Genomic DNA, 11,875 nt, shown 5'->3' with positions numbered 1-11,875 from the left:
GTTTTAGCTGTTTTCTGTTGCCTTCTCCACTGACTTCTTTCCACAAATATTGATATTGGGAATAATCTTCTAAATACCTTAAGAAAAAAAGTTTTACAGTTTTAACTGTGTTTAAATGTAATGTGTATGGCTTGTAGCGGTGTTGAGTTTTATTTACATGCATGTAATTTATTTTTTATGTTTCTCTGCTAGTTTAGAGCTTAGTAAAAATTTTTTTTACCATTAATTTTGTTGTTTAAATGTAATACATGTTGGTAATTTTGAGTTAGATTTCTGCTAGTGACATGTTTTAAGACACCAGCTGACTGAGAAAAGTTAAAATAAAGATTAGCTTATTTTAGCTTAACGTACTATATTTGGTGAATAAATTAACTTTAATATCTTTTTATCAATATTCAGCACATTGGCATTTAGTCTGTTTTGCTAACAACTATTTGACAAATTAAAACATTTATAACTAAATCATTCACACATTAGCAAAATATTTTTAAAATAAGGAAGACATATTAGACCTTCAGTGTGTATTAAGTTTCTGGTTGGGGGGAAGGGGGAGGACAGAAACTTATTGTTTTGTATTAAAAAAAAAAGAGGAAACCTCTAAGAAGCTTTGAGTTTAACATTAAATGTAGCCCAGTTCTACTCTCTGTACGTAAAAATGAGCATTTTAGAAAAAAAATCTTATTAGAATTATTACCGGCATTAATTCTTAAAGCAATTTACAGACCAGAAAACTTGTATTTGGAAATATTCAACATACAATTCAGATCAAAGGAAAAGTTTAGTTTTTTTTTCCTAAAATATGACTGATGTGATTCACAACCAAGCAACAAACTGACAGTTTAGTAAAGTGTGAGAAAAGATGAAGTCTTAAATACCCAAATTGTTCACTTTTTTTTTCTTTTTTAATGGTACAAGCTATAAAGGGTCTTTAAGTGACATGAGAAAACCGTCATAAATACTTTATTTTATGCACAAAACACACATCAAGCTGGTGATTTGCACCAGAAATTTAGGAAATTATCTCAATACTTCATTTAAATGACAACGAGTTATTTCCTTTTCTCTTGATTCCTATGTCGGATAATTCAATCCAGAACTTGAAAATGAATTAGCTGTACTACACAGACTGTAGCTCATAGCGCTCCCATTCATGGTTTCTTTTCTCACCTTGCCCTCTAAGTGGATCACTCAGCCTGCCCTCTCTTACAAAATCAACCCGCCTTTAATTGAGTCCTTATCCCTCTCCTCCACCCCGTCCACCTTCCAGTCTCTCCCACAGCCACTTCTCCTGCCTCCTCCATGGCTCTTCTTCACCGGTCCCATTTCGAAGGGAGTCGCTGACCTCCGATTCTCCGAGCTGCGCGTCGTTTGAGCTCATCACAGCCTCGTGTTTCCTCGGCTCAGAGGTGGCACAGAGGCCATGAGGCCGCAGCGTTTCCCACGGCGTGGATTTGAATTTGTGCTGTCTGTGATGACTGTCCAACTCATCGCAGGTGAGTCCTGAAGATGTCTGGGGACGACTGAGTAAATTACGCATTTCGATGCTGATTAAACTTTAACATCTTCATTAAATGCTCCCCTCCCTCCCTTGCTGAACGATGGTTCCTTTTTTTTTTTGGGGCATTTTTCTCAAATGTTGCATCTTGTTACATTTTGTGGCACCTGCAGCATGTTGGTGCAGTTTGAAGTTGTGACAGTTGGACTTAAGGGGTCAGTGAGCACCTGTGTGACTGGGCTATTTCTGTGTCTGCGTTTCGTGCGAACCTCTCAGGGTCGACTGGGTTAGTCTGCTACACCGCTGTGGAATCGCTGGACTTAGGTTGCCTCCTGCGGTGGGATTGTCCCCATGCCAGTCCTAATATCACCTACACCGTGCAGACAAAGACTCAGGGGTAAGTCCTAATCCCTGTGTGTGTGTGTGTGGGTGGGGAGGCCAGAAAATCGACTCCTGACTCAGTTACTCTGCATAAATATGTACTCTTGGTAGCAGCTACTCCAAACATTTCAAATATTGGCAGAAAATGTCAGAATTTTTACACTTGGTTGTATAAAACTTGTATTAAACTCCAATGGTGGTGTAGGTGCGATTTTTTTTTTTTTTTTTAAAGTAAATGACACAAGAAGGGAAGTGAAGGCCTTCCAAAACTAATTAGTATTTATGTTACAGATGTTTGGTTTTTTTTTTTTTCTTTGCAAAATATGTGGTGTGCATTTATTGGATATGTATAAACCTCGGATAAAACTCGTTCTCCTCTGCAGAATAACTCAAAGTCAATCAGATTGCACAGAGAACTTCTTTAAATCTACATTTTCAAATCTCTTACGCAAGTTTTCCATTGAAGTGAACTTTGACTGGGCCATTTAAACACATTAGTATGACTTCTAAATATACCAAACCTATAACCTGGGGTCGGGTGTATGCTTTTGGAGCCTCTGTCAGCTTTTCTTCAATATTTGCTGCATCCATCTTTCCATCAACTTTGAACCAGCTTAAGAAGAGACTAAGATAAATTCTTCTACACGTTTGCTGTTATGTTTCTTTCTTTTTGGAGTTACGTGCTATTTTGTTTTGGTCAAAGATCATTTTCAGAAAAAATAAATAAATTTGTGGTCTTAACATGACGAGATGTGACCATGTTTGACGGTTGTTAATACTTTTGCAAGTTATCAAATCTGTTAAATTTAGATTTTATTCCGGCTGACATGGCAAAGCTAACTAACTATTTGTCCGTTGAGCACTACAAAGACTTTATATCTACATTTTTTTTTAAATTTTGCTTAGCTAAAATCTGATAATATGAAGAGTTATCGATAATTTCACTTTCATAAGTGTTTTTCTTTTTTCTCCATACACATAATATTTATAAAGCCCCTATTTCAGCTGCTGACTCTTGAGACCTGCGTTCTTCTATTGAAAACCCTTTGGAAAAAGTAAAGCCAGAGGAGGGAGCAGCAGAAGAGGAAAAGCTGTTATTATGCATCTGACTTGTTATGTTTGTGCGCTGCAGGGATCCGTGGCAGGACGTCCCGTGGTGCGTTTGGATCTCCTCCCGGAGCTGCGACGTCTCCCAGGTCTTTTCTAACTTTGAGCTCTACAACATGATTCGCCTTGGAGTCCACCTCAGCCCCAGCTCCATTGTTTGGATTAAGCCACACAAGTTTGACTACAGCGACTTCAGTCAGTGGTTTATCCCTGCTGTTGTAAACTCAAGCCAAAAAATACAATATGAAATGTTTCATTTTTCTAGCTGTTTTGAGGTGTGTTCCTGCTCTCTCTTTTCCGCCCGCAGCCTTCAGCCCTCCGTCCGTCTCCGTCTCTTGGAACAACGACAGCCTGTCTGTGAAGGTGCAGTTCCCCTGCGCTACCAGCAGGGGGTGCTCTCGTGACGTGTGTTGTCCCATCTCGACGCTAATAGACCCCTGGACCACCGTCACCGTGTTCAATGAGCTCAACCGCTCAGACAACCAGGTCTGACACCAGCGACAAACTGTCAAAGTGCAAATTAAAAAATATATATTTTGTTAAATGAAGATTATATTATCATTAGTATTATTATTATTAGATGTAGCTGGTTGAATAATAATAATGTAAAAAATAAATAAAAATCAATACGTTCTGTCACGGGTGGCCGTTTGAGGACATTCCTGATCTTGACATGAATGAAAATGAATTTTGACACATCTGATGTAGAAAATCCAAAACCATCTGATACCGTAAAAACAACGTATTAATCAGCTTATACTTTCAGTAATGCATTCGTTAAAAAAAAAAAAGAACAACATACATACACCCTTTACTTGATGCAAAAGGTCTCAAAACTTGCACAACTTTTGATGCAGGTCCGTTTTCTTGTTTGTGTGTAACAGAGCCGCACGGTTTGGACTCAGGAAGTGGTTTCCGTCGTCAAGTTCTCGGGTTTGTCTCCGGGTCAGAACTACTGTGCCGAGGCCAACTTCTCCTTCCCGACCTTCTCCATGGCTGCTTCCCCCAAATCCGCTCCGGGGTGTGTTGAAACTGGCTCCAGATCAGGTCAGGAGGAGTCAGGAAATCACTGAAACTGCCTGGATCTTCAGAAGGAGATGCATTTTGTTCTCTCTGACTGAGAGGCCAGAGAGGGTCTCACACAGTGAACCAGTTCGATCGAACCAGATGTTGAACCTAAAGAGCCAAACTGATCTCCTGCTGATGTTTAATGCGTCTTCAGTCCCTCAGCTTTGTTTGTTGTTTTGTTGTTTTTGCGTCTGCAGGGATGCTGCCGATGCTGTGTCTTGGAACCAGTCTGTCCTTTGTGTTCCTTCTGTTATTTCTCTTGGTGTTTCTGCGGAAACTCAGACGGGACCAACCGGCCCGCAACAATCCACCCAAGGCCCTGGTAGGATTTTCTCCAACCTCGTCCCGGCGTTCAGCTGACAAACAATTGTGTTCTTAGCTTTTCTTCTTGCTTTAGGCAACTTCTCAGGACGCGGAGTCTTTGGCTCCCCCCGTCTGTGTCCCCGTCGAACCTTGTGACCCCTGTGACCCTTGTGACATCCACCTGGAGCTAATAGACGACCACGGCTCCGTCGACTGGAACGTAGAAAACAAAAGCTCAAGCCAACTTGTGCATCGTGATCCCAGCGGGGGTGTGGTATGTTGTCACAATGGAGGACAGAGGCAGAAAAAAGGCTTGGACTCTGGCGTAAGGAATCCCACTTTGTCCCACTTCTATGTGGAGACGTCAGATGAAAACTGAAACGCCGAGACTTTTAAAAACGTTTTCCCCCCGCATCGCTTCAGTACGCTCGCTTCACACTGGATTAGGAACACCTCATGATCTCCCGGTCTCCCTACTTTGCCAGAAATGTTTTCCACAGCTGCTTTTTCTGTGGAAACTTCCTACAACAGAGCGAGTTTCATGGACCGCCAACATCAGGAGAAAACACATCCAGGATTTACCTGAGTCTAGTTTCCGTCTTCTAATCCAACAAAACTGGTGTCAAAACGTTTGAGCGGTAAAACATTTTGCTTGTGCTGCTATCATTTAGATATTAATAAATAAAAGTTTCCAGCAGTCGTCGTCACCATCTTCAAAATCAAAAGCAGCACAAATGAAAATGTTTGCTGCACAAACGTAGCCGAGTTGTCAGATGTATTAATTGTAAGCATGGAGAGGAGGTTGACCTCTAATGACCTCTGATGACTTTTTTTAATCAAAATCTTTAGAACGATAGCGGCACAAATGAACCAAAGCCAGCACAAACGCAGCACAAACGCAGCACAAACATTTGACACCCATTTTGTTAGATTCGGGTGACGTGGGTTGGCTGGTTGACCTGTTGACCTTTAAACTTTCACTAATTTCTTCAAAGCAGAAGCAGCACAAACAAAACATTTATATGAACAGGTAGATGAGTTGACTGACACTGATTTGAAAAATGTTAGGGGTTTTTGTTGACCTTTTGTGACTTCAGGGAACATTTATTAACATCTTTAAAATGATAGCAGCACAAACGACAATCTTTGCTGCGCAAACCTTTGACAGAAAGATAAAAGGATGCAGATGAAGGAGGTTTCTGCACAAAGTGCCTTCCTGAGTAAATCTCTTTTTTTTTCTTTTTTTTTTTTTGAAGAAGAAACTCTCCACTTTGGTGAACCAGCCTATGTACAATTTGGAGGTGTGTTCGCTTCTCCACATTTCATAACCCTATTCCTCCAGTAATGTGGAACGCAGAGTGCAAAATGAAGACTTTCTTGGTGACCTGTAGGTCTTCAGAATGGAAAATGACCCACACTTATACTGCCAAATCAGTTACAAAGTGGCCTGAGGACAACAAAGCCAATGTCTGGGGGTGCTATAGGCCTTCAACCATTTGGTTTACTTTAACGCCGTGGCCCGGTTCTGGTCCAGGAAACACATCTGTAAATTCACTACTTGATGTGTTTCAATGACAAGACTCTAGGTTCACTTTACTGTAGAAGCTGCATGAATATTTAAAACACAACGGTCAACAATGACTCGTTTTACATAAACCAGATAAACGTCGCACTGATTTTACTTTAGTTCAGACTTAAGATTTGTTTATTTCCAATATTTAAAGCACCTAAGCCCATGTTTTTGCTACATATTGCCTATGATTAAACACATGTATGCCATGTTGGCAGAATTTGCTGTTGAATGTTGCACTTTCTATCAAAACGGAGTTCTGAAAGAACATTGTAATGTAAAGAATTATCTAAACCAGAGAGAATAAGCAAGCGCTAATCCAGAGCTGTTTTAAAACAGTTGTAAGAAGCAATTCATTTTTAAAGAGATGCCTCTGAAACAGACTGGTGATTTATTCCCAGTCGTTCTTGAATTTTGTTTTTCTTTTTTGACCGGATGTTTCAGGTCATGATGTGTTCCAGTTTGAGACCTTTTGGTCTATTTTACGTTTTTAGTTTCTATTAAAGTTTATTAATGAGACACCTCTGGCAATTTTTTTTTTTTTCCCCCCCCAAGTTAATTTTAATCTTTATTTACACATAGCATATCAAACATGGTTACCAATCAGAGCTGCGTTGGTCTATTTATCAGTTTCTTGTGACTGGCAGTGCAGCAACAGGGAGACTTACTGCAGGGGCAAAAACAATTTCTCTGTGTGTGTACATAATCACAGCTCGGTGAAGAATCTAAATCTGGTTGTGGTTTTTCTCTGTTCTCCAAGACCCAGTTAAAGTCCAAAAGCATGACCATCTCAAAACAAGAAGCATGAACATGTTTAAACCCTCCTCCACTACATTTAGCAGCCAGAGAGATAACAAAGCAGACTTTTTCCATCATTTATTGTTTTAAAGACACGTCTGACTCACTGTTGCCCCCTGCATGAAAACAAAGAACGTCTCGTCATCTCCGTTTTCTGTTTTGCTGGTGTTGCATTCTTTCCAGAACATTTAGGCTCTTTGTGGGTTTGGCCATCCAGAATTGTTTGAACACAGAGACCTGTGGGGCCGACGTGGCAGAGCCAGTGGGATCGGGTTTTATTAATCCGCTCGACGGGAAGGTCCGGATGATTGCATGAAAAGCTGGCTTGTTTCATCAACACCTGATTACACAACAGCCGAGATGTTCACCGTCAAGAAGCAGGATGTACATGCAATTTGCAATGAAGGCTCCGACCTGAACGGAAATTGCCCCGATTCGTAGCTCTTTTTAATTAGCGTTAGCATGGCAGCATTTTGATGGTTTGAGATAAGAATAGTTTACATTTGTTTCGAAATGGGGGTCATATTATAAAACTGTGGTTGCAAACGGTCTATTTTCCTTTCTTGCTCTCCCAAAAAATTATTTTCACACATTAAACTGTACAGCTTCTCTTAGTGAACATGATCCTTTCGTCAGATGAAACGGGTAAACCTGTTAGCTAGCGCTGCTAATAGCAGTTAGCATGTCCCAGTGCTTTTCAAACTGGCAACCAGAAGTAGTTACTTAGCTTAGCAGGCATTTTCTAGCTAAAAGTTAAATAGCTTGGAACGCTAGTCAAGTACCACCGCTGAGAGTACAATATTGATCAATTTAGATCTAACACAAACTGCTGAGATGTAACTTTTTTTTTTGTTTTTTTTTTTGAGGATGGAGCTGTTTTACTTTTTTTTGTCTAAAATCCTGAAACAAATGGTTTTGCAAAAACACATTTTATCAGGAAATCACCCAAAATGAACCCATTGTTCAAACATGAAATAGTCTAAAACAGTGTTTCCCAACTCTGGTCCTCAAGGCACACTGACCTGCATGTTTTAGATGTTCCCCTGCTTCAACACACCTCATTCAGCTGATTCCAGTTCAGCAAACACCTCCTAATTGAAATCACCTGTGCTGAAGCAAGGAGACACCTAAAACATGCGGGGCAGTGTGCCTTGAGGACCAGGGTTGAGAAACACTGGTCTAAAAGATCTCAAAAAGCAACATAACAACCCCAATTTAAAAAAAAGTTCAAGAAGGGAAGAGAAACAAAATCACAGACGCCTCAGTATGGACAGCGAGAGCCATTTCACCTATGAACAGAGAAAATATTGAGTGTAACAAATTAACATTGAAGACTTAGCAAGTACACAAATGAACCTTGATGTTCATGATTCAAAAGGAAAATGTGTATCTTTTTGCACACTCCCAAAATTTGAGTTGTTTTTCCCCAACACCAGTTTCTGATTTTCCAAATAAAAATATGTGCAGCACTTTTATCCAAATATGTATCCATGGACACAAGTTTTAGAATCTAAAAATATATGGATTTCTGTAACGTGACTAAAATCTCCCAGAATCTGGAGTGACGCGCAACTAAAAATATCACCCACCTCTGTACTTCGTCACGGACGTTTTATGTTAAACAGCAGTCAGGGTAGGGAAAAAAAGAAAAAAATAGAGGAAAAGGTTCACTAGCTGATATAAAGCAGTGAGTTCTGGCCTTCTCCAACAGGAAATGCTTAGTCACTCTGTCAGTGACTCACCAAACCTCAGAGCTCAGCTTGTTCCTACCCCCAGCATCGACAGCATGACCGATCAGCAGAAACACGTTACGTACCATAAACGCTGCTCAGCAGCTCCGCTTGGGCCCCAACCGCAAATATACACCAGCTCCGAGTGAAAACACTCGGCACGCTCGGTCGTAGCAACAGTCTCTTTATTTGGCCTCACGTTTCATTCATTCCGTAATTATTGTACAACATATATACAGGAGCAAACAGAAGATTTACATGTCCTTGGTTTGTCGTCTTTCAGCAAAGGTTGGCAGTGCATTCTTGGCCTTTTTTGTCCCCAGCAGTGTCTCCGGGTTTCCTCTTGTCCTCCTTCGTGAACACGCAGGCCATAGCCAGAGCTTCATGATCGCATATTTGTGGTGCCAAGCTTTCGTCCAGGTCAGCCTCACGTCGCCCTTCGTCTGCATTGTTCATCTGCGCCAATACTGGAAAAGACAGAAACGAAGGTCGAGTTGGGCTGCGTTCTCGTCTTATTTAGAAGAAAGCTGACATTTTTTTGGATGGTTATCTGCAAAACAAAACACTCAGCTGCACAAAGCGGTGATCATCTGCTGCGGAGCGGACTTACCTGTGCAAATTTGTGTATCTGCTCGACCACAGCAGCAAACAAAGCTCCCACGCTCTCGTCGATCAGGCTCTGCATGTAGTGAACCGCCTCCTCGTCCGACAGGTCCAGTCTGAACTTATCCTGCACCTGGCGGCACGTCAGAGTTACAGTTATCACGGCGTGGCGACAAGCCGACCACAGGCCGGTAAAACAAGATGCCAAAGCATCATGGCTGTGCATCCAAAAATAAATAGTGAAATAAAGAAACAAACAAACAAAAAAAATGTTCCCACTTCTTTTCATCCTCCATACTTTTTTAATAAAAGTTTACAGAAGGATCAACATGAATAAGCATTTTTGTCACCTTTTTAACAGTCTTGTCAGGCTCCAGAGCGATGTCAGGAATATTGGCATCCACCATGAGGGAAAAAAGATTCAGGATCAGGTTGGAGTACCTGACAAAACAAGCGAAAAAATGTTATAAACTGATCCAATCTCTGCAGTGAACACTTTTAACACACAGTAGCATATAACAATCCCTCAAACACAACAATAAACCCGACTGTTCAAGTAAAAGACTGACAAATGTCTACACTCAAGAGTTTGGGATAAATATTAGTACCTCCTGAGGTGGAGGAAGGCGGTGTAGCACTGCTTCCTGAACTCCTGGTACTGCTCGCTCTGCGTCCCCCCCATGCCCTCCACCATCTCTTTGCTCAGCTTCATGGGCGGCGGCAGCGGCTTGGGGTCTCGACCCAGGATGTAGCCAAAGTCTATGTGGAAGAGCTTCCCTGGAAGAGCAAGAGCGAGAGCGAGGATGAAAAAATCTTGAACCTGGGTTTGTGGAGGCGGCCTGGCTTCACATACCCGTTTCCCCCCCCCTCACCAGTTTTCGTCAGCAGCAGGTTGTCCAGGTGTCTGTCTCCAACTCCCAGGATGTAAGTGATGACGCAGTAACCAGCTGGAGGAGCAGAGGGACATTTGTTCGATATGCTGCCGAGTTCAGCTGGTTATGTGTTTCATTTGAAGTTAATCATGCCGAGAGTCTCACCGCAGCTCTTGACGTAGGTGTCCATCACCTCGGAGCTGATGCCGTAGGGGCCCTTTTCGCTCGGCGCGTGCTTCCTGAAGAAGCTCTGCGTCAACGAGAACGGATCGGATCATTGTTCTCACTCACACCTCTGCACACACCGCTGCGCTCAAACCGGCTCACCTGGATGTTGCCCTCGGTGGCCAAAACCTCGGCGACAGGAACGGACTGGACGAACTGCATGTAACCTGGAACAATAACGCGCGACTTTGGTCATGTAGAAAATAAAAACTCCAATTTTCCCCCCCATATCAGATCTGATTTTAGTATTTTAAAAAAATATTCACTTTCTTTTCAAAAAATTGACAGAAAATCTTGTCAAAAACCATCTTTTATTTTAATCGTCCCCCAGAATTTTTATGCAATTACAAGAACACAGTCGTAATATTAACAGAATAAAGACGCAATCTTACCAGAACATCTTTAAAATTATGAGAAGTCATTTTATTGAGGGAAAAAAAAAAAGCTTCAATAGGTTCTTTTATGAAATACACATTAATTTGTTCAGTCGTTTTAAAGTCCTGATACTGATGATAATTTGATGCTGATGTGTTGAAAGATGAAGCATTTCCTTATCGTAAAACTTATACCAACTTCAACACAATATGCTCAACATTCCTCATTTTAATTTGATGTTATTTTTCGCGCTGGAGTTTTCATAAACTTATGGCTTTATTCTGGTAAAGAAAAAAAATCGTAGCCTTGCCCTAATACTCCATGACAGAGCTGACCTGATTTCAAAGTCCAAATAGACAACAGAATGCTGACATCACTCTGAACTATGAAAGCCAGAGAATAATAATAATAATAATAAAAAAAAGGGTTGGTGGGGGAAAAAAAAGATCTAATTTTCAAAAAAAATTTAATCTTCAAAAAAACAAAAACAAAAATGTGAGTAATCTGCATTTCTGTAATCTGCAAAATTGATTTATCTCCCAGTCCTAGATTAAATCCAGTATCAGAATAGTCCACTATAGGCTCTATAATTCAATATTCTGCTGCCAGGTGTATAAACTCTTCTGCAACACAAACAACCTGGTTTTGTCTGAACTCCAGAGGAAATAAGAGGAAATGAGTGCTTACCGTGTTTGGTGCTGGTGGCCAGAACCTTATATGGAGTCAGTTTCAGGTCCAAGTTCTCTTTCCTTAACAGCTGAACACAAAAACACAAGCAAATCATCAAGAAGTGCCAGTTAAATTTCATTACCAGCTTGGCAAGAAGTGCTATGTGTGTACATGTGAGGATGACGTCTCAGAATCCTGTCCTTACAGGTTTCAGTTCTTATTCCAAGCTACTTTGTTATTTATTTTACAGATACATTCAAATAAAACGGAGAGCAAACCACCGTAGAGAGTATTTCAAGGAGCTCTTACTTTGTCCATGAGCGAGATGATCTGCAGGATGAGCTGGTCCTGCCTCAGGTCATCTCCGTGTTTGAAGATGACGGGGTACATGGCCCCGTCCTCGGTTTTGAAGATCAGCTTGGCCGGCATCAGAGCGCTCTGAGGCAGAACACAGAGAGTGAGACAGAGTGAGACAGAACTTAGACAGAGTGAGACGGAACTTAGACAGAGTGAGACGGAACTCAGAGAGTCAGACGAACGCAGACAGAGTGAGAAGGAACGCAGACAGAGTGAGAAGGAACGCAGACAGAGTGAGAAGGAACGCAGAGAGTCAGACGAACGCAGACAGAGTGAGAAGGAACGCAGACAGAGTGAGAAGGAATGCAGAGAGTCAGACGAA

At 41.3% G+C, this 11,875-nt stretch overlaps 2 protein-coding genes across 3 annotated transcripts in view; one reads left to right on the top strand and one right to left on the bottom strand.

The window, feature by feature from the left end:
• Window positions 1-1,135: 1,135 nt before the first annotated feature.
• LOC106944725 (uncharacterized) lies at window positions 1,136-6,441 on the top strand. Its single transcript, XM_015027937.1, has 7 exons — window positions 1,136-1,493; window positions 1,772-1,892; window positions 3,009-3,178; window positions 3,291-3,469; window positions 3,868-4,030; window positions 4,249-4,373; window positions 4,449-6,441. The coding sequence occupies exons 1-7, from the start codon at window positions 1,421-1,423 to the stop codon at window positions 4,731-4,733; spliced, it is 1,116 nt and encodes a 371-aa protein (XP_014883423.1). The 5' UTR covers window positions 1,136-1,420; the 3' UTR covers window positions 4,734-6,441.
• A 2,179-nt stretch (window positions 6,442-8,620) lies between these two features.
• The window catches only part of pik3c3 (phosphatidylinositol 3-kinase, catalytic subunit type 3), an 18,059-nt gene continuing 14,804 nt past the window's right edge, over window positions 8,621-11,875 (bottom strand). For both annotated transcript variants that reach the window (XM_015027933.1, XM_015027934.1), the window contains 9 exons: window positions 11,506-11,634; window positions 11,215-11,284; window positions 10,255-10,319; window positions 10,093-10,177; window positions 9,928-10,002; window positions 9,664-9,832; window positions 9,406-9,496; window positions 9,063-9,188; window positions 8,621-8,919 (listed from right to left, as the gene is read on the bottom strand). In XM_015027933.1, the coding sequence (XP_014883419.1) occupies window positions 8,905-8,919; window positions 9,063-9,188; window positions 9,406-9,496; window positions 9,664-9,832; window positions 9,928-10,002; window positions 10,093-10,177; window positions 10,255-10,319; window positions 11,215-11,284; window positions 11,506-11,634 (825 nt within the window). In that variant the 3' untranslated portion in view covers window positions 8,621-8,904. The remainder of the gene's footprint in view (window positions 8,920-9,062; window positions 9,189-9,405; window positions 9,497-9,663; window positions 9,833-9,927; window positions 10,003-10,092; window positions 10,178-10,254; window positions 10,320-11,214; window positions 11,285-11,505; window positions 11,635-11,875) is intronic.

This window comes from Poecilia latipinna, unplaced genomic scaffold (assembly GCF_001443285.1).
Source record: "Poecilia latipinna isolate Pla-1442-1.1 unplaced genomic scaffold, P_latipinna-1.0 Scaffold111, whole genome shotgun sequence".
In the NCBI taxonomy this organism is placed as follows: Eukaryota; Metazoa; Chordata; class Actinopteri; order Cyprinodontiformes; family Poeciliidae; genus Poecilia; species Poecilia latipinna.
The sequence above is the reverse complement of the archived record's forward strand: the minus strand, read 5'-3'. Positions and strand labels throughout refer to the sequence as shown.

What these genes read in the sequence shown, in the direction of transcription:
- LOC106944725 (XM_015027937.1), top strand. Translation starts at nt 1,421, where the DNA reads ATGAGGCCGCAGCGTTTCCCACGGCGTGGATTTGAATTTGTGCTGTCT. An exon ending in GTTTGACTACAGCGACTTCA is followed by an intron (nt 3,179 to 3,290) that starts GTCAGTGGTTTA and finishes TTCCGCCCGCAG; the next exon opens with CCTTCAGCCCTCCGTCCGTC. An exon ending in TCAACCGCTCAGACAACCAG is followed by an intron (nt 3,470 to 3,867) that starts GTCTGACACCAG and finishes TGTGTGTAACAG; the next exon opens with AGCCGCACGGTTTGGACTCA.